This window comes from Trichomycterus rosablanca, chromosome 6 (assembly GCF_030014385.1).
Source record: "Trichomycterus rosablanca isolate fTriRos1 chromosome 6, fTriRos1.hap1, whole genome shotgun sequence".
In the NCBI taxonomy this organism is placed as follows: domain Eukaryota; kingdom Metazoa; phylum Chordata; class Actinopteri; order Siluriformes; family Trichomycteridae; genus Trichomycterus; species Trichomycterus rosablanca.
Window position 1 is genome coordinate 34,639,075 of NC_085993.1, and position 21,278 is coordinate 34,660,352.

The window sequence follows — 21,278 nt, forward strand, 5'->3', positions numbered from 1 at the left end:
TGGTGGTCCTGTGGGGGTCCTAATCATTGAAGAACAGGGTGAAAGCAGGTTCAAAATGTATGTAGAGATGGACTACAGTCAGTAATTGTAAAACTACAAAGTGTAGAAACAAGGAGGTGGTTTTAATGTTATGGTTGATCAGTGTATAACCGTGGTGTCTATTTACTAATATAACATACTGTATTACTGTAAACAAATGTATGGATTCATTTCTAAATTAGTTACAAATACATATTTTGTATATTTGCATTGTTATTACTTCAAATTTAAAGTGAATACATGTCATGGAATTATGTTAAATAAAATAAACAGTAAAGGTAGAATACTTTTCTTCACTGTTCAGATCCCTGGGAGAAATGTTCTGCCTTGCCAGTTTAATTTAATTCTGCTGATTTCACAGGCAAAAGCCCTTGCACCTCTCTCCCAAACAGCTCTATATAAAGTTCAGCCTTGAGGAGCTGCCAGAGAATAATGTCAGCTTTAGGGTCACAACCTCATAAGCTGATGTGCCATGAAAAACAAGCATGGCATGCTGGGCAATTATGCTAATTTCAGATCCACTAAAGTAGATATAAGGTTGCGCTACAGTGCTGGAAGCCAACTACAGGACCAAGTCCAATGCTCACAAGCTGGAAATATTTTTTTTTTTCATACATATTATTATTATTAATATATTAAACCATCTGTTACAGTTTAAACCCTAAAAAAAATCACAAATTTGAGCTCTTTCATCAGGATTTTCGTGGATTATCTGCTGGTTTCAGAAATATATACCTATATATTAAAAATACACATGCAATGGTCTATTTCTGTGGTAATTTAAGTATAATTAATTTTTAATGGCCTTCTAATTTTTCATTAGTGACTAGATGGTGACTTCTTTTTGCCCATGCAAATGAGGTTAGTTCGACTAAACCTATAAAAGGATTCCAGCAGCTTTTAATTCATGACAAACCTGTTTCCTGTTGGTCACTGTAAACATCTAACTATTCAAATTTTATACTGACTCTGCCAGAAGACCACAGTTGTATGTATACTATATGGCCACAAGCTTTACACACTGTACAATTATTGTGTCTGTGTTTTCTCAGCCACATCCTCGCACATGCTAACAAGTGTATACTATCAATTACATACAAATCTACAAAACCGCACATATGTTTTGACTAAAAAGGCAGAGTTTCCAGATGCATGCTTCAAAATTTTGTGAAAAGCCCTTCCAAAAGAGTGGAAGCTTTTATTGCTGCAAAGATAGTGCTATATTAATGTCACTGGTTTGAAAATAGTATATACAAGCTCATGGTCAAGTATCCACATACTTTTGGACATAAAGTGTATTTTGTGCACTGGTGCGCAGTCATGTTGGAACAGGAAGGGGCCATCCCCAAACTGTTTCCACAAAGTTGGGAGCATGAAATTGTCCAAAATCTCTTGGTCTGCTGAAGCATTAAGGGTTCCTCTCACTGGAACTAAGGGGCCGAGCCCAACTCCTGGAAAACAACCCCACACCATGCTCTAGAGTCCAGTGGCGGCGTGCTTTACACCACTGCATCCGACGCTTTGCATTGCGCTTGGTGATGTAAGGCTTGGATGCAGCTGCTCGGCCATGGAAACCCATTCCATGAAGCTCTCTACGCACTGTTCTTGATCTAATCTGAAGGCCACATGAACTTTGGAGGTCTGTAGTGATTGACGCTGCAGAAAGTTGGTGACCTCTGCGCACTATGCGCCTCAGCATCCGCTGACAACGCTCTGTCTTTTTACGTGGCCTACCACTTCATGGCTGAGTTGCTGTCATTCCCAATCGCTTCCACTTTGTTATAATACCACTGACAGTTGACTGTGGAATATTTAGTAGCGAGGAAATTTTACGACTGGACTTGTTGCACAGGTGGCATCCTATCACGGTACCACTCTGGAATTCACTGAGCTCCTGAGAGCGACCCATTCTTTCACTAATGTTTGTAGAAGCAGTCTGCATGCCTAGGTGCTTGGTTTTATACACCTGTGGCCATGGAAGTGACAAACACCTGAATTCAATTATTTGGATGGGTGAGTGAATACTTTTGGCAATATGGTGTATATGTTTATACTTGTGCAAAATTAATGTCTTTTATTTGCCTTCTGAGAAATTCTTTACCCCTTCAGGAAGCTCAATGGGGTTTGAAGTTGCTGTTTACAGTGAATAATAATCAGTTTTATCATTTATTACTCAGGCTTTGATCAAAATCTGTGTGGATAAGAGGGCAAGAGATTGCCAAGACTGTTCTCTTAGATCTACGTCAAATGGTAACCAATTTGCTTTGAAAAAAAATCATCAAATGTACCTTTAATCTTTTTACTTAATATTCAAAAAACACGTTTTAGTCACACAGTGTTTTGCATGTAGTGCAATGAAATGCGTAGTCATGTGATTGGTTTGAAGAAAAAAGCAAACCCGTACACAGTACAAACCTTATGAGCAGAATGTTTCACCATACTTGTTTTCTTTATAAGTGAATATTTTATTTTACATTTTTTTACTCCCTCTTGCTAACCAGTAGTTTCCCCGATATGTCAGAAAGAACACATACAGCAAGATTACACAGACTCCCAGAAATATTTGTGCGTTCATAAGTGGGAAATGGTGCTGCGCTCTTTGGTAATACTGACTGAAAAGCAGAGGAGGGTTATCCAACCAGATGCACACCCAACAGGGCAAGAGAAACAGAGGAGAGAAAGAAAGAGAATGACTTTAATGACACACAGATGATGTGTTCATACTACATCCAGCCAGCTTTACCCCTGGGTACATCCTCACTATAAATACAGTCCCGCATAAATAGGTCCGCCTCTGAATAAAAGAAAAACTCCAATAAAGAAGAATAAAGAACAGTAACACTCACCTGTTCCAATCAATATAACCACGATCGCTACAACCCGGATCTAATTCGGTTACACTGATAAGACCAGATTTCTGCAGTAAGCGCTTAGAGGAGCATATCTGATCAGATTTAATCGGCGTACAAGACTGAAGCGGTAAAAGCTGAAATGAATGTAGACTTTACAAACTGGAAGCACTGGTGAAAACATGAGAGAGGGCAGCAATGCATGGTTACATATAGGTGGGTCCGAAACAGTCCATAGACAGAAGCGTGGACAGTGAAAGGAAGATATGGGTCTGGGCAGCTTGAAAGTTAGCTTGTTATTTTTGGAGTGCAGATTGGGAAGTCTTTAGATGGGCAGCTGGAACTTAACATCCACTTGGGCCTCTTTGGCCAGTGACACAATTTCAGAAAGCTTTACAACCTGGAGAAAAAAAAACAGAAATAAGTAAAGAAACTCAAGAATAATAAAATTCTTATTTATTGCATAAACAAATGTAAGGCTTTTCCAGAAATGCTGAATAGATACTGAATTTGACAAAAGATCAGACAAGCTTTATACACTGTACAACTACTGTGTTTGGGTGGTTCAGTCACATCCTTACACATGCTAACAAGTGTATTCGCTCAATTATATACAAATCCACTAAACCTCATATACACCGATCAGCCATAACATTAAAACCACTGTCCATTTTATCAGCTCCACTTACCATATAGAAGCACTTTGAAGTTCTACAATTACTGACTGTAGTCCATCTGTTTCTCTGCATGCTTTGCTAGCCCCCTTTTAAGCTGTTCTTTAATGGTCAGAACCCCCACAGGACCACCACAGAGCAGGTATTATTTGGGTGGTGGATTATTCTCAGCACTACAGTGACACTGACATGGTGGTGGTGTGTTAGTGTGTGTTGTGCTGGCTAAGACATAGCAATGCTGATGGAGTTTTTAAACACCTCACTGTCACTGCTGGACTGAGAATAGTCCACCAGCCTAAAATATTTCCAGCCAACAGCGTCTGTGACCACTGATGAAGGTCTAGAAGATGACCAACTCAAACAGCAGCAATAGATGAGCGATCGTCTCTGACTTTACATCTACAAGATGGACCAACTAGGTAGAAGTATCTAATAGAGTGGACAGTAAGTAAGTAAGTAAGTAAGTAAGTAAGTAAGTAAGTAATTTATTTATAAAGCACATTTACAACCAAAGTGCTGTACATGTTGAAACATAAAACACACATATAAAAAAGCAACACAAAGTATAAAACAGTAGAACAACAGAAACGCAGACCATGACACTCATCCAGGAAACGCTAGTTGGTAGAAGTGCGTTTTTAGTCTAGATTTAAAAACAGAAATGGAGGAAGCGGCCCTGATGTCCAAAGGTAGACTGTTCCACAACCTCGGAGCAGCAACTGCAAAGGCTCGATCACCTTTGAGCTTTGACCGTGACCGTGGCACAGCCAAGAGGCTAGGCGACATGAAATAAGTGCATGAATTACCTTTTCCAGGTGTTGTGGTGACAAAATTGATTTGATCTTAGCAATTGATCTAAGGTGAAAAAAGCTGCTTCTAACAACAGAGTTTATTTGTTTATCGAATTTTAGGTCAGAATCAAATATTACCCCAAGATTCTTTACCTGTGATTTCACATAGTCTGACAGTTTCCCAATGTTTTCTATTAAAGGATCTATATATTTTGGAGAGCCAAAGAGAATAACTTCTGTTTTATCCTCATTCAGTTGAAGAAAACTATTTGCTAACCAACACTTAATCTCTTTCAAGCATTCCTTCAGGCGTTTAAAAGAGCACAAATCGGTTGGACGCAGGGGGAGGTACAGCTGGGTATCGTCGGCATAACAATGAAATTGAATAACATACTTCCTGATGATTTTCCCCAAAGGAAGCATATATAAAGCAAACAGTACAGTGAGTGGACACGGTATTTAAAAACTCCAGCAGCGCTGCTGTGTCTGATCCTCTCATACCAGCACAACACACACTAACACACCACCACCATGTCAGTGTCACTGCAGTGCTGAGAATGATCCACCACCTAAATAATACCTACTCTGTGGTGGTCCTGACCATTGAAGAACAGGGTGAAAGCAGGCTAAAAAAAGGTATGCAGAGAAATAGATGGACTACAGTCAGTAATTGTAGAACTACAAAGTGCTCCTATATGGTAAGTGGAGCTGATAAAATGGACAGTGTGTGTAGAAACAAGGAGGTGGTTTTAATGTTATGGCTGATCGGTGTACAATGTTTTATTATGTGTGCTCAGTCCCACTGCAGTATTTGTGAAATAAGTGAAACATTGACTTACCATCTTAGCTGCCTCATCCAGGTCATCACAGGCCAGGATCTTCAGAGGACTGGCAGCAATCAGTGCCTTTGCGTCATCCACTCTCGTTCCTGCGGCACACCGACAGCAGTGAGGAAAACAAATACACGTTCACACAAACACAAATGGAATGAAAACATCTGGCTTCACTCCAGTTAACCCAAATCAGATTATGTGTTCTGTTGCCTATTATGGCTTTATCCCTCATTCAGTCAGGCATGCCACCACCTCTTTTATAACATATTAAACTCATTTCACTCATTACACTCATTTTATCTGAGTCACTTATTTAATTTGCCCTTTTGTTTATGTCTTCCTCTCTCACCTTGTAACCGCACTACGATAGGGATTTTCAGGTCCAGGTCCCTGACAGCCATAATGATACCCTGAGCGATGACATCACACCTCATAATGCCACCAAAAATGTTGACCAGGATGGCCTGCACCTGAGTACACACAGCAATCAAAAACAGGTCAGTCAGAATCTTTACTAATCAACAATAAAATGATACATTTGATCTGTGCTTATGCTATCAGAATAAAATGATGGCACATTTTTTTGTCTGTTATTAAATAAATTATTATAATATGTAAATCAAGTAAAATTATGTGACATTTTATACAGAACTAATGCCAGATAGATGGCATGCTAACATGGGTATGTCCCAAATTAAGTCAAGGTGTCAGACTCCTAATACACAATTGGTAGCATACATAATAACACACTCTTTATTACATACGTATGCCATTTGGGAAGCAGCCAAAAAGACTGGACATATTTTAGATTGTTGCTAGATGTTGCTCTGGATAATGCACATTGAATACCAAAATGTATTCTGACAGCTCCGGCTCCATTGTACAGAAATATCTAGAGATGGGACGATCGATCGGCTACGCATCGGTATCGGCCGATTTTTAATCAAAATATGCTATCGGCGATCGGCCGATATTTCCTAAAAGTAGCCGATCCGATCGTGTGATATATAAAGACCATGTTAAGTTAACAGCTCAGTGGATTGATCCAGACTGAGCTATGAAGCGCCAACCATCACATCAAAATTCATCAACCATCGCACAGAAACCACAGTGAAAGCTCTTCATGACCTAAAATAACATTATTAACGTTGTGCATCATACATACGATGTAATTTTGCTGATTGTAATATTTACTTGAAAAAGATAATTCAACCCGGTCACATCTGAGTCGATTCTATCAGCACGTTATATAAACTCCTGGTTCACTTTGGTAAATCGGAAGCGGTTCTTACTTGTGATGTAGATGTGATGTAACGTTACAGAGCCAATCAGAGGCAAAGGTTTATTCATTACCAAATTCGTTAGTTCAGGATCATCTGCTGAACTTTTAGGATCAGAAAACTTTTAGCTGCTTAGACGGAACGAGTCTGACGGTCGGTTACAGATCTGTGGTAATAGCAGTTTAATGAAGCTTTTTAATGTAAGAGAGTCACACAAAATGTTCTGTAGTAGCCGGTGTTTATTTAAAACCACGACATTTAATTAATAACAGTAAACACGGAGAGATAACTGAGAAGAGAAACTTACGCTTTACATAAAACGAATCAACTCATGAATCAATGAATCACTTATAGCGATACTGTGAACAAAGCGTCTCTTCTAAAGGCACAAACACACACACGCGCTGCTCCGGTTTATCTTCACTGTGAGGCTAATTTTGTTCCATTCAAAGTTACTGGTTACACTTGCTGCATTACCTTTTTATCAGAGGTGATAAGCTTGAAGGCTTCTGTCACTTGATGCGCTGTGGCTCCACCTCCTACATCAAGAAAGTTGGCAGGAGTTCCTCCATGGAGTTTGATGATGTCCATGGTTGCCATAGCAAGCCCAGCACCATTCACTGCAGAAACCCAGAGGGGTTAATATACCGGTAATAAACTGTTTAATACAGTAAATGAACTCTCAGTTCAGACCAACATTTTGTTCTACATAGAACATGCATTTCCTTATTAAATCTTTAATAATTCATAGCACACATGTTATGATATCTGGAAATGTAAAAGGTTTAATAATAAAGTAATGCACCAAGGTACCATTTTCTGATTTCTAGAACCACTTCTATGTCAATGGATATCCTATTTATATTATGATCATATTTCTACTGTATTTCCAAAGTAAACGTTTACTGTAACACAAGTGTAATCATAGCAGCAGGGTCAGTATACCCACCCAAGCAGCCGATAGTGCCATCCAGGCCAATGTAGTTGAGGTCGGCTTTAGCTGCCTGTCTGTCTCTGATGTCCTCCTGACTCCAGTCCTGCATGTCGAACACTTTTTTCTGTCTGTATGCAGCGTTGGAATCAAAGTTGATCTTGGCATCCATGCACATTACTGCACAACACAGCGACCAAGACAGAAAATCGTTAGAAGCGACAAGCAACATTACCCAAGTCATCAATTATAGCTGCAGCGGTCTGATACAGGGAAAGCTACTGTGATTAGACATCTGTGTTTGGAAGGAAATATGGGTCATTACATTTTGCGGGTGTATTCATTTTGCACTCTGGCTAGAATGAGGCACAATTCTCATGCACTGGTGTTTTCATTTGTCTTGGTTAATATTTGGGGATATGTAATTCATGTGTAAGCACGTGTATACCAATGCCAGAGGAGTCCTCGACCATAGGGTTGATCTCCACCATAGACGCGTCATATTGAATAAAAAGGTTGTAGAGTTTAATCATGTTCTCTGCTGCTTCATTTATCAACGCCTCTGGAAAACCCATCTTCTTAGCCACCTAAAGAAAGTAAAACAAAAGGTTGGGATTTAAAGACTTGTGCTCCATCATATTAGCAATAAAGTTCAGCCAAAATCCGCAATATGTTCCCCAAGTCCATTTCATCAGTCAAGACTTTCACATTGTATCTCATATGTTTGCTTCTTAAGGTTTACATTGGCTCATTATAAGCAACACCTTCTGCCATTTCAGATGGTTTAAGCCGGCAATTTCCAGTTGCTTAACTGGTAGCTTTAAGCCTTGTAGGTCAAAACTAAGTCAAACGACACACCTAACACTTATTTCCTGATAAACTACATCTAAGGTGAGAAGTGGAAATGATTTGAGGTTTATTTTTGGAGTAAAAACTGCTCTTTTATTCAATACACTAACAAAAATTCCTGCTACCATTTAAGTTACATTCTGAAAGCTGAACTGGTTCTGCTCACAGTGTTTATGTGCAAGTACTGTTCTACATTACTGTAATATTCAATGTAACACTGTTTTTCATTAAATAAATTATAAAGATGTGTTGATATGAAACTTTATGATGTATTTTAAATTTTAAGTGGACGCTATAAGATTATCAGTAATCAATTAAAAGACAGTGGCTGAATTTGCATCTCTTTTTTATATGTGGATCTAAAATCAGTGCAACATACACTGATCAGTCATAACATTAAAACCACCTCCATGTTTCTACACACACTGTCCATTTTATCAGCTCCACTGACCATACAGAAGCACTTTGTAGTTCTACAATTACTGACTGTAGTTCATCTATTTCTCTACATACTTTTTGACCCGCTTTTACCCTGTTCTTCAATGGTCAGGACCCCCACAGGACCACCACAGAGCAGGTATTATTTAGGTGGTGAATGATTCTCAGCACTGCAGTAACAATGACATGGTGGTGGTGTGTTAGTGTGTGTTGTGCTGGTATGAGTGGATCAGACACAGCAGCGCTGCTGGAGTTTTTAAATACCATGTCCACTCACTGTCCACTCTATTAGACACTCCTACCTAGTTGGTCCAACTTGTAGATGTAAAGTCAGAGACGATCGCTCATCTATTGCTGCTGTTTGAGTTGGTCATCTTCTAGACCTTCATCAGTGGTCACAGGACGCTGCCCATGAGGCGCTTTTGTCTGCATATATTTTTGGTTGGTGGACTATTCTCAGTCCAGCAGGGACAGTGAGGTGTTTAAAAACTCCATCAGCATTGCTGTGTCTTATCCACTCATACCAGCACAACACACACTAACACATGAGAATGATCCTCCACCTAAATAATACCTGCTCTGTGGGGGTCCTGACCATTGAAGAACAGCATGAAAGGGGGCCAACAAAGCATGCAGAGAAACAGATGGACTACAGTCAGTAATTGTAGAACTACAAAGTGCTTCTATATGGTAAGTGGAGCTGATAAAATAGACAGTGTGTGTAGAAACAAGGAGGTGGTTTTAATGTTATGGCTGATCGGTGTATATTAAGAAATTAAAAAAAATTAGGGAAATATTTTTACAACAGTGTATAGAGTTACAAACATCCAACATGAGTAATATGCTCTCTCAACCTTACCGTAATGGCTTGCTCCATCTTAATGCCCTCTACAATATCAATGGGTTCTTTTACAATAGCATCTGGATTCTCGGCCGCCACATCTTCAATGTTCACACCACCCTGGGAACTACCAATCAACACCGGGCCCTGAGAAGAGACCACTATTAGCATGAGTGTTAGAATAAAAAACAATAATGGGCTGAGATTTGCCAACTGCATAATATAATGTTACTGTGCCCCCTGCTGGACAAATATCAAACTATGGTAATAACGATGGTAGAGAAGAACTGATAAAGAAGATGTAAAATGTTAAGCTGATCTTGTTAAAAAATATCAGGCTTCTACATTTACATTTTCAGCATTTAGCAGACGCTTTTATCCAAAGCGACTTACACAATGAACGGAACACGATGAGCAATTGAGGGTTAAGGGCCTTGCTCAGGGACCCAACAGTGGCAACTTGGTGGTGGCGGGGCTTGAACCGGCAACCTTCTGTTCACTAGTTCAGTACCTTAACCACTGAGCTATCACTGGTCCAAAAAAAGGAAACTGCTTCTAAAAAAAGGAAAGACCAAGGTCCTCAAAATGAAGGTGAAGTGAAGCTATGGATATACAGCCACGGCCAAAAAATTGATACACAACATCTTTTTCTCTATATACATGTTTTTTCTTTGCTTTGCACTGGAACAAAACCAAACAGTTTTGAAAATTTTATAGACATTTTAACAGAGTTTAAAGACTGAACAAATTAAAAGATGGATAAAAGAAAATAGGAGATAATATGACAGAACAAAACTAAGTTTACAGGAGAAAATCAAGTTTTCAAAGAAAAGAACACCATGCCTACTGTGAAACTAGCAAAACGCTCAGTGAATTTTGGGGTTGCTTTGCTGCTCAGACACTGAGTGACTTGATAATGTGCAGGGTGCATTAATGTCAGAAGACTAGCAAGGCATTTTGATAACCCAAAAAAACAAATTAAAAAGCACCTATGAATCCTGATCTTAATCCTATTGAACATTTGTGGAAAGAGCTGAAAGGTGCAGTTGGAAGACAGCACCCCTCATGCATGGGTCAAACTCCCAGCACAAAAGTGCAGAAATATTATTTAGAATGGAAGAAAATGCTCGATTACTGTTACTGTTTTCAATATTTTTCTCCATGTCTTTTTCCATATTCAGTTTTCAATGTTCAGTCATAAAAACAAAAATAAAGTTTCAGTTCTATACAATGAGAATGAAAGTATAATTTTAGATTTCCTAATCAAATCATTTAGAGCTGGGGGATGATCTGAATTGCTTGTTTTATATTTATATCATGCTGCATTTAGGTACTCCTCTGTTCAACTAAACTAATCAATGATATTTTTATATTTTCCTTTGTTAAATACTTGAATTATTTGTTATTATTGAATTAATTGTTTTTAGTCTTAACAATTCTTAGGCAAATTAGACACTATTATGCACATAAAAATGACTTGAGCGTTTGGGTTGCACAGCGGTAAATTACACTAGCCCACTATGACTGGGATTCAGGGTTCGAATCCCCTTAACAGTGTTATCAACCAATTGAGTCTCTACAAACAGACATGACTGGCTGTGTCTAAATGGGAATGGCCAAGGGCCTGCGATGGATTGGCATCCTGTCCCAGGTGTGTTACTGTATTGCACCCAGTGAGTTAAGACCAGACCCAACATGACCCTGACAACGAAAACATGACAATGAAGTGCAATTAAATACTCTTCAGTATCTTATCACACCCTGTAATTATGTGTTAAAGTTTAACAGTGAAATCAGCAGTGCTCTGACCTGAAAGGACCTCTCCATGGTGATGGCGAAGTAATACTCTCTGCGGGGATAACGCCGCTCGCAAATAAACACCTGATTACAGATCCGGCCTGCCTCGCCTGTCTGCTTAGTGAAAAGCTTCTTGCCAATCATCTGTGAGGAAATGTCCCTAGCTTCTTCTGGCCTGTGCAAACAGAGAAAATAACAATAATAATAACAACAATAATAATAACAATAATAATGCAGGAGATTGAATTTGTGTGACGTCAGTTGGCACTCACGAGTATACGATTCTGACACCTCCTTTCAAGCCTCCCTCGAATGACCCTTTGCCTCGGCCTCCAGCCAACACCTGTGCCTTTACCACTAGATCTTTAGAGCCTTTGGGAGAGAGAACAAGATTACACCAGAGGAAATCTGGACAGGCTTGCAGAGTTCTGGGACAGAACTGTTAAAATGTTAAATCAACACTGGAACTGTTGGCCATATGGATCAACATTTAGTCTGGCGCAAGAGAGGTGAGGCTTATGACCAGAAGAATATCATCTCCCTCTTGCAGAAAAGCATCACCCCAACATTATGCTGCCAACCCCACACAGTTCAATTTTTGTTTGATCAGAGCAGAGAACATTTCTCCAAAAAGGAAGATCTCTTGTCTCCAAGTGCATGATAGAGAATGAATCCTCAAAACCTTTGTGCCAAAAGGTGTACCAGACATGTGGAGATCAAAATTTGGCTGATTTCTTTAAATTTTTCCATGATGTCAAGCAGAGGCAAGTAGACCTTGAGGGTAGGCCTTAAAATACTGCCACATGTACACCACCAATAAACTAAAATTATGTCAGCCTATCAGAAGCTTATCTGGAATTTTCCAAAGCTATTTAATGGCACCTGCCTGACTGCCTGATGTATGTACACTACTGACGCACTGGAATTTTAATATAGTGAATTATAAGTGAAATGATTTGTTAGTAAGCATTAGTTTACATGTGTCACATTCAAAGTAGCTATCCCAAACAACATCTAATTGAATGTAAACTTAGGACTTCAATGGCATCTTTTCACTGGGTGTCAATAATAATTGACTTTATAAACATACATATACTTCTTCTAAAAACTACATTACACAACCCCTCACCCATTAAAAGCTTAAGAAGAGTTCACGAAACAGTTGCTGTGTGTAAGATGACAGCTGAGATACAGCCACACATACACAATCCAAATGTCAGGGCAGAGCTATTTTTAGAACCAAGTTGCATACAGTAAACAGCACTACGTAAATGAGCACGCAAAATACTGACACTATAGCACAGCTATTGTGATATCAATACATTCAGACCCTAAACACTGTGTGTGCTCAAAGACTTGTTGCTGTTAATCAATTTTGTTGACATCAGATTGTGCGGTACTGTCATGCACCAATTAAAGCTGTACGGCTATGAATAGCGAGGAGCTGCTGACAGCAAGTCCTAATTTAGAACATCATCTTCATCATTGCTGCAAAAACATTTTAACATCCCTAAAAAACAAGGTCTAGCTAAAGACAGAAACTTTCTATAACCTTTAATTATCCTCAGTTATATATACAGCAATCATGCCTCAAAAACACTTTTATGGTAATTGTGCAGTATACTTATTTATTAGGATTTTACTGTCATGTTTTACACACTTTGGTGTAATTACTCGTCAAACAAGATTTATCATTTCAAACTCAATGTCAAACAGTCATGGACAATTTTGTATCTTCAATTTACCTCACTTGCATGTCTTTAGACTGTGGGAAGAAACCGAAGCTCCCAGAGAAAACCCACACAGACACAGGGAGAACATGCAAACTCCACACAGAAACGACCTGGACCGCTTCACCTGGGAATCAAACTCATGACCTTCTTGATGTGAGACGACAGTGCTACCAACCGAGCCACCGTGCCATACAAAGAATTAAAAAAGGTTGACTTTACTTAAAGCCTATTTGAAACTGTGCTGCGAAAGCGTACCCGCCCTGATACCTGCACATGGGCTTGTTGAAAATCCCTTTTAATACTATGGGCATCAATATGGAGTTAAACGCCCCCTGCAGCTGTAAAAGCCTTTATTTCTCAGAAATGTTTTACACAAGCTGTTGGAATGTAAGGGGGATATGTAACTATTTAGTCATTTGTAGGATCAGCCACTGATGTTGAAAAAGCCGGCTTGCAATCGACGCTACTGTTCATTGCAAGTACTCAGGTTCCAAAAGTTGAGGTCAGGGCTCTGTGCAGGCCACTGGAGTTTCTGCATACCGTACTCAAACCCTGTCCTTACAGCCCTGCTTTCGGCACGGGGACACAGTCATGCTGGAAAAGAAAACGCAGCATTTGAATTTATTTTATTTGGATTTAACGCCATGTTATGGCATGCTGGGTATTATGTCTGTTTATAGTTTCTTTTTTTTATATTTTGAGTCCACAGTATATTTTCATTTTTATATTTATAGCTGTGGCATATGAAAAGCATATGATTTGCATAATATCATTCACTTCTCACACGTCTTAGCAATGGCTGTGGCTGAAACACCTGAATTCAATAACTGGTAGAGGTGCCACATATTTTTGACCAAGGCAGCAAATGTGTGATTTACAAATCAATATTCATCTAGTGAATACCTAGATAGATTCTCCATTAAAGGTCAGATTCAATGGGATTTTCAGTAAGTCTATATGAATTAAAATGTCACATCCATAATAATAATTGCCTACATGCAGAATTGTTCTACAGTATAATGCCGAACTGCTTCACTATCTGCTAATGTTGCCCTTTCTTCTTATCTGTTCTGTTTATTGATTTGATCTGCTCTTACCGATTTGCTTGGCGGCAGTGTAGGCCTCATCGGGTGTGCTGGCCACCATGCCTGCAGGAACCGAAATGCCTGCCTCCTTTAGCAGGCCGATGCTCAGGTACTCGTGCAGGGACAGATTCCTTTGCTGCTGCCCCGTCACCAGTGGAGAAGGCTGGTGGGCATTTTTACCAAACAGCCCAGAGGATCCAGCAAGTACCTGGTGGTAAATAAGCACAGGGAGAAAAGCTGCAATGAGAAATGAGAATAAACTCACACAAAAGCTCACTCTGTCAAAAATGTCACAAAGGTCACTGATAATGTCAGTTAAAAATGTCAAGCAGAGCTACAGCTTGTACAGAGTAAAACACTGATTTAGAACACAGCCTTAACCACCTATTTTAACCTGAACATGAGAACTTTTTATGCATTTTAATTTAAATAAAAAAATGATTAAACTATTACACAGTAAAATTAAAAATGGTGAAGAATCACTATCAGACTGCATGTTAAACCCTGCAGATGTGGATCTGTGTGTAACTTAAACGTGGGGTGCTCGGGTGCTGCAGTGGTAAACTACGCTATGCCACTACCAAGATCTGGTGTTTGAGTCCCCAGCAGTGTTAATGGCCAGTTAGAGGTCTACATACAGACATGATTGGCTAATGCTATTGCTACAGCTAATGTGACATCTGTTGACTTGAAACTCTGTGGGACATTGTTGGTCTTCGCTTAACCATCAACCAATGCTGCTTACTAATTATCTAATTAAATAACTAATAACATGTTAAAACACATCGGCAAAATTTGAATCCGGACTGTTTTATTGATATTTTAACAAGTCCACATTGATTGCCCTCATTGTCTCCCATTAAGGTAAAACCTTGATGCCAAATTAAGGACTTCTGCAATTCCTATTAAAAGGGTGGACAAAACAATCACCTCATGAAATGTAATGAGGTATTTGCAAACACAGTTATATAGGTCAGTGTTATTAGATTGGCTGCAAATTAACTGTGTTAGTTGACAACAGTTTTCTGAAGTACACCTGAGCCCATTTGGCTTATTTTAACACAGTAGCATGACAGTTTCTCATGCAGTGCCATCTGAGGGCTTAAAGGTCAGAAACATTAAACACTAGTTTACAGCCTTGCCCTGCACAGACTAAGATTTTTTGGGTTATCTGAATCTTTTCACATTATGTATGGTAGATAGTGAAAGACCTTAATTATTTGCAATCTTGTGTTGTAAAATAAAGCAATAAGCCACGAGAGGCCGTACGTTACTGTGATTTTAGCACGGGGATGACGTTCTAAAACTTCTTTCCCCGTGCTAAAATCGTAACAGTAACGTACGGTCTCGAGTGGCTTATTGCTTTTATAAAACAGCGGTCAACATAAAATATAATAAATACAACAATGTTTAATTCATAAATGTATTTATTGTGTATGAACTTACAATAAAGCATTCTTCCGCGACGCAAAATAGTTCGATTAACAGTGTTGCTAGGCAACGTGAGGGCGAAAATAACATTAACTTTCTCTATTCAGTGGCGTATTAATATGGAATGATGTGAGGTGGTCCTAGGTGTGCGTTTATCGGGGATTTTACAACGGCTTCGAACGCGGCTCAGCTAATCAGATTTTAGGACCGGAACTATCCGTTTTATAATGTTCATTTTGCACCACCTCAATGAAGGCCAAGGAGAGTGGTAGACTAAAGCCCACACACACACAACACACTTGAAATTGCTGACCACTTCCCATCAACCAGCAACGGATTCTCACAGAGAGACATACAATGTACAGATATCACAGTGCCTCAGGTGTAACCTCCACTACGTAAGCTGGAGTGTCAACCAGACAGCAGAGGTCGTCTTGCACCTTATGGTGAAATAGCTGTCTTTATATTAAAATATTGCAAGAAGTTATACTGCTAGAATTCCATTTTGGTTTGACTGGCACCTATAATATTAGAGTTTCCAAAGATAACTCTTCTCCTCCGAAATAACTTAGCTCAACCTTACAATAACCAAAGCCTACATACTCCGAAAGGTCATAACAAAATTGAGCCAAAAAGACAGTGAACAAAGGAAACAAATCTTCATACATTTAAAAGCACAATGTTTATTTGCTAAATGTATGTGCCATGTAGACAACTGGTTTACTATCCACAGAATTTAATCCAATTGCTGAAACTTTTGCATCAGATTGTATAACCATATACAACCCCAAATGAGAAGTTTGGACAAGTATTTGTGTTAATATACATCCATTTCTGCATTTCAGAAATGGATGTATATTAACACATTACAAAAGAAAACTGCTATCAGTTATATAATTTTAGCACTATGAAGGTCACACACTTTATGAATTATGTTAACTAGTAGAAGAAGTGATGTAAGTGGCTGCAGTTCCTTAAACTTGGCTCTCTGTACTGTGTTCTACACTTCTTACCCATTTTCACACTTTATTACAAAACTTCTGAATTTTTTATGATTGAGAAACTGTTCCGGTTGTGTTAAGTGAGGCAATTCTGCCACCAACGTCACTGTAACTCATTTTCAGTTTCTTGATTTTTTATCCCCTTACTATATTGATGATGATGTGCATACAGTTGTGATAATGAAGTTAGCGGTTTACAAAAAATCAAAACTTTCGAGTAAACAAACAAAAATTTAAAAAGCGTCTTTTGCCAAGCTACAGACAGGTTGTGAAAATTAAGCCAACCTTATTATACCAAAAAACAAATTAAAATTAACCTGCTGACACATTATCATTTAATATTGAATTAATCCTCTGGAAACCACTGGAGGTCCTTTACACCAAAACGGAACACAAGTCTCTTAGTCAAGGTAAAAAAAAATTATTATATGTCATATTATTCTGTAAATTGATCAGCAAACTTCAGATGAGTTGTATGACACCTATTTTGCAGCATCTAAGCCTATGGCAATCACTGACTGTGCTTGCTTGAGTGTAAACAGTGTCACCTGTTCTTTTTAGTGCTTTATAGTTTACAACTGACCACACAGACACACAGATATTTCCTAATGCTAATTATTTAGGCAACACATTATGCATGTATTTTTTGACCCGGTAGATTTTTGTCCTATATTTAGAACCTATAATAACTTTTTATTTTTAGACAGCAAAATATGTTTTCTATGTGACATTTAGGTCTGCCACTTTACCAGCTGTAAGGAACTAAAGCAGTGTTTATAGAATTTTGGAACTTATAAATTATATCTAAACTTATATCCTAACTTATGTTATCCCAGCATGTAATTTATTGTGACAGATAAGTGTTTAAACAGTGAAGTACCTTAGAATTAAACAACACTGAAAGTATACTATGCATGGAGTACAGTGACATTTTAGGTACAGGGTAAGAATGTATTTCTTGGAGGTCAACCGAGGCAAAAAAAAAACCCTAAGTAATACAGAAAAGGTGCTTTAGATACTGTATATAATAATAATGCACTGTGAATAGTAAACCTATGTAGGGAGTATTGTGCAATTTGAAATTCTAATTCGATGAATGTCGTTAAAGTTGGCAAACATAAATAACTATAATAATTGAACTTAGCATAATTAAACGAATTGTATTTTTATATGTAGTATGTTTCAATAATACTATCATTGTTCTTATCATTATTTCAAAAGACGATAAAAGCACACTGAATTATTAGCTAGGGATTAACGTACTGATGTTGACAGCTAGCTGGCTAATGTCAAATCTGTACTCTTTCATTTCAGCCAACAAAGTAACTTAGCAGAAACCCAAATATGCACATTATATTCTATTTAATGGTCAGCTATTCTGTCTGTAAAACTGACCTTAGCTGCCGAACTCAGAGCCGTCTGGGACCCCGAATTCCTCAGTCCAGCGGACAGCCGGCCGCAGATCAGGGACGCCGCCATGTTTCTCTATCCAGCAGCTGTCCTGCAGAGAAAACCAGATCACCAAATGCGCATGCGTACGCAATATTCCAACGCTGTTTGCGAGACTACGAAAAAGAGGGTTGCGTTGTATAAGGCTGTGTCCAATTCACATCGTATACACTACACACTTCGAAGTGCACTACAATGTACTCGTTATTTTATGTTTGGAGACCAACACGCTGTATACACATCGTATACACTACACACTTCGAAGTGCACTACAATGTACTCGTTATTTTATGTTTGGAGACCAACACGCTGTATACACATCGTATACACTACACACTTCGAAGTGCACTACAATGTGCTCGTTATTTTATGTTTGGAGACCAACACGCTGTATACACATCGTATACACTACACACTTCGAAGTGCACTACAATGTACTCGTTATTTTATGTTTGGAGACCAACACGCTGTATACACATCGTATACACTACACACTTCGAAGTGCACTACAATGTACTCCCCCCCCCCCCCCCCCCCCCCCAGATCACATTACTGAGTGACTCAGATTAACCCGAGTCCATAAAATAAACCGAATTTACCACCACTATAAATACTCCGCTGTTTGAGTAGCGCAGTGGGCAGAGCGCATAGTGCATGTTCTTCTGCCTTAGGTTCGAATCCGGCTTAGGGCGAAACTAAAGTAACACAAGCAGGGCCGGCGCTATGAGGGCGCTGGGGTGGGCAACGCAGTCCACAACCATGGCTGCATGTCAGTGTGAAGATGGATTATGTAAAAATGTTGTTTTCACTATTGAGAAAAAAGGTTACATGATGTTCTTTATGTTGTTTTACCTAAAATATGGTTCTGATTTATTATAAAGAATGAAAATAATATATGTTAAACAGCCTAAATAAAATTTTTTAATAATGTTCCTATGTCCTAATGTCCCCCCCCCGCCCCCCGCTCAGGTAAACACTTGGCATCCCGCCAGCCCAGGGTGTTCCTTATTTCCAGTTCTGAAAGTTGGCAACCCTAGATAGAAGTGAAACAGGAAGACATTTATACAGAATACAAAAAAAGATAGACTCAGATAGAAGGACAGGCAGGAGACGGAGGGAGGAAACCATAATAACACGTCTAAATCACACACTAAAGATAATCAATAAACATGGTACAGGAAATTGCATACACTGTATACAGGAAGAAACTGTAGAACATGTACTGCTACATTGTAAAAAATATGAACAAGAAAGAAATAACCTTTTGCAATCCTTGGAAATGGCTCAACAATACAGTTTAACACTAGCTGAATTATTAGGGAAAACACCAAGTAATATATATCATTTCATTATCAAGTTTTAAAAAGAAATAGAAATATATAATAGAATTCGGGGGGGGGGGGGGGGGGGGGGGGGGTTGTTGACATCTCGCATTACACAGTCCAGTCGGTGGCGGTAAATGCATCTTTACCGCCATTAGCTCAAACAGAAGAAGAAGAAGAAGAAGAAGAAGAAGACTCTGCAATGCAGACATTCGACACTAGATTTGTTTAGACAATTTACAAGATTGCCAGACGCTAGTGAAGTACATTGATTGCGGACAGTCGGAACCGAGCACCGTTACAAGAGTGGCTGTGTTATATTTTACGCTGTTTTAACTTTGAGTCTTTGACACGCTAGTTCAGGGTTTTGTGTTTCTTGCGTGCATCCTACTCCCTATTCTGTATGTACTTTTACACTATCGCTTTCACCCGCAGAAAGCATGTGTGTGCTATTCACTGATTTTTCAAATATTTTCGAAATCATTGCAAACCTTTCCAGTTAGTACACTAAGTTTAAAACGAGTGATTTCCGACAGGCGGATTCAGGGTCTACTGTATTTTAGTAACGTTCTTTTCAAAACATAATGTCTCAAAGCTATAGAAGCTGTAATTTATATTATTTATTTTGTTGAGACTATATTTTTGTTGCTTTAATGATTTAATTTAACATTTATCATGTTTTTATTCAAAATATTTAAATACATACCAAGATATCAGTAAGTATTATCTAGGTTACTGGCAGACTTGTACTCTATAGAAAATATTTTTAAGACAAATAACTTTTGTCTTGTTTAACTTGTGGCATAGCTTGACAAACATGACAGAAGTGATACAGAACCATGCCCCAAAGCGACCCGGAGTGGGTCTGGGAGTGTTGGTGACTGATTCCTCCCACCCAGGATGTGTGCTCTTAGGAAAGAGAAAGAGTTTGGTTGGGAAAGGCCTGTATCAGCTACCTGGAGGTCACATTGAATTTGGGTAAGTCATTTTTTTTATTGGGGTATGCTTTCTTCAATCAGAGAAAACTGTCCATTTCAAACCAACAGGCTGCTCCTCTTGGCACCACAGATCACTTGACATCTAATGACAACTGACACCTTTTTTCAAATACAGTGGACCCTTGACTTACGAATTTAATTGGTTCTGAAGGGCTGTTCTTAAGTCAAAATGTTCGTTAGTTAAACCTATTTTTCCCATAAGAAATAATGTAAATAGAATTAATCCGTGCCAGACCTCCCAAACCACCCCCTTACCTAACCTTTCTAATGTCTTAAATGCTCTTTTTTGTTGTAAATACAAGTATATTTTCCCTTAAATCTTAAATTATAGAATAGACATTCTTGTAATAAACAATAATAAACAACAATACACAGTACTGTACATAAAAACACACACATCACATACACCATAATACACCATCACATACACCATAATAAATTTCCTTCTTTTTATATAAAATGTATCTACCGGAAACAACAACTCTCATATTTCTCTATTATTTCCTTCTTTATTTCAATAGTGTTGTATTTTGTAGGTGTAATTGGATGAAAGAAAGACGATTTCCTTCTTCTCTCTCACTCACTGTCCCCGCTGTCTGATACACAGTGACAGCTACTGACAAAAGTAATTATACAACAACAAATGTAATAGATTCATTTTCTCAGCTCTGCGCTCTCTCTGCACCTTATTTGGGGACATTTTAATATTAAAAACACCGTCCGCTGTGCGAATGTTCACTCACTGTATATATACAGAGAGAGAGACGCTCAGAGTCAACTTGTTTGTGACGTCACGTGTTTCGCGAATTTCGGTTCGTAATCCGAAATTTGTTCGTGCGTTAAGTTGAAAACGATCACTCGTAACCCGAAATGTTCGTATGGTAAACCGTTCGTAACTCAAGGGTCGACTGTACCACATCTTAGCTGAACACACTTG

General features: G+C 38.7%; 2 protein-coding genes across 6 annotated transcripts in view; one reads left to right on the plus strand and one right to left on the minus strand.

The window, feature by feature from the left end:
- The window catches only part of nudt15 (nudix (nucleoside diphosphate linked moiety X)-type motif 15), a 426,914-nt gene that overhangs the window by 401,284 nt on the left and 4,352 nt on the right, over window positions 1-21,278 (plus strand). For 2 of the 5 annotated variants that reach the window (XM_062997737.1, XM_062997742.1), the window contains exons 1-2: window positions 19,542-20,059; window positions 20,151-20,321. In XM_062997737.1, coding sequence (XP_062853807.1) covers window positions 20,019-20,059; window positions 20,151-20,321 — 212 coding nt within the window. In that variant the 5' untranslated portion in view covers window positions 19,542-20,018. Of the gene's footprint in view, window positions 1-16,943; window positions 16,983-19,541; window positions 20,060-20,150; window positions 20,322-21,278 lie in introns of those variants that run through there. The other 3 variants (XM_062997738.1, XM_062997739.1, XM_062997741.1) reach the window with 3 other exon arrangements.
- Window positions 2,717-18,057, minus strand: sucla2 (succinate-CoA ligase ADP-forming subunit beta). Its single transcript, XM_062997736.1, has 11 exons — window positions 17,968-18,057; window positions 14,153-14,348; window positions 11,595-11,694; window positions 11,335-11,497; window positions 9,544-9,672; window positions 7,846-7,984; window positions 7,416-7,577; window positions 6,944-7,086; window positions 5,536-5,656; window positions 5,193-5,281; window positions 2,717-3,288 (listed from the first exon to the last, which is right to left on the minus strand). Exons 1-11 carry the CDS (start codon window positions 18,049-18,051, stop codon window positions 3,214-3,216), a joined length of 1,401 nt encoding a protein of 466 aa, XP_062853806.1. The 5' UTR covers window positions 18,052-18,057; the 3' UTR covers window positions 2,717-3,213.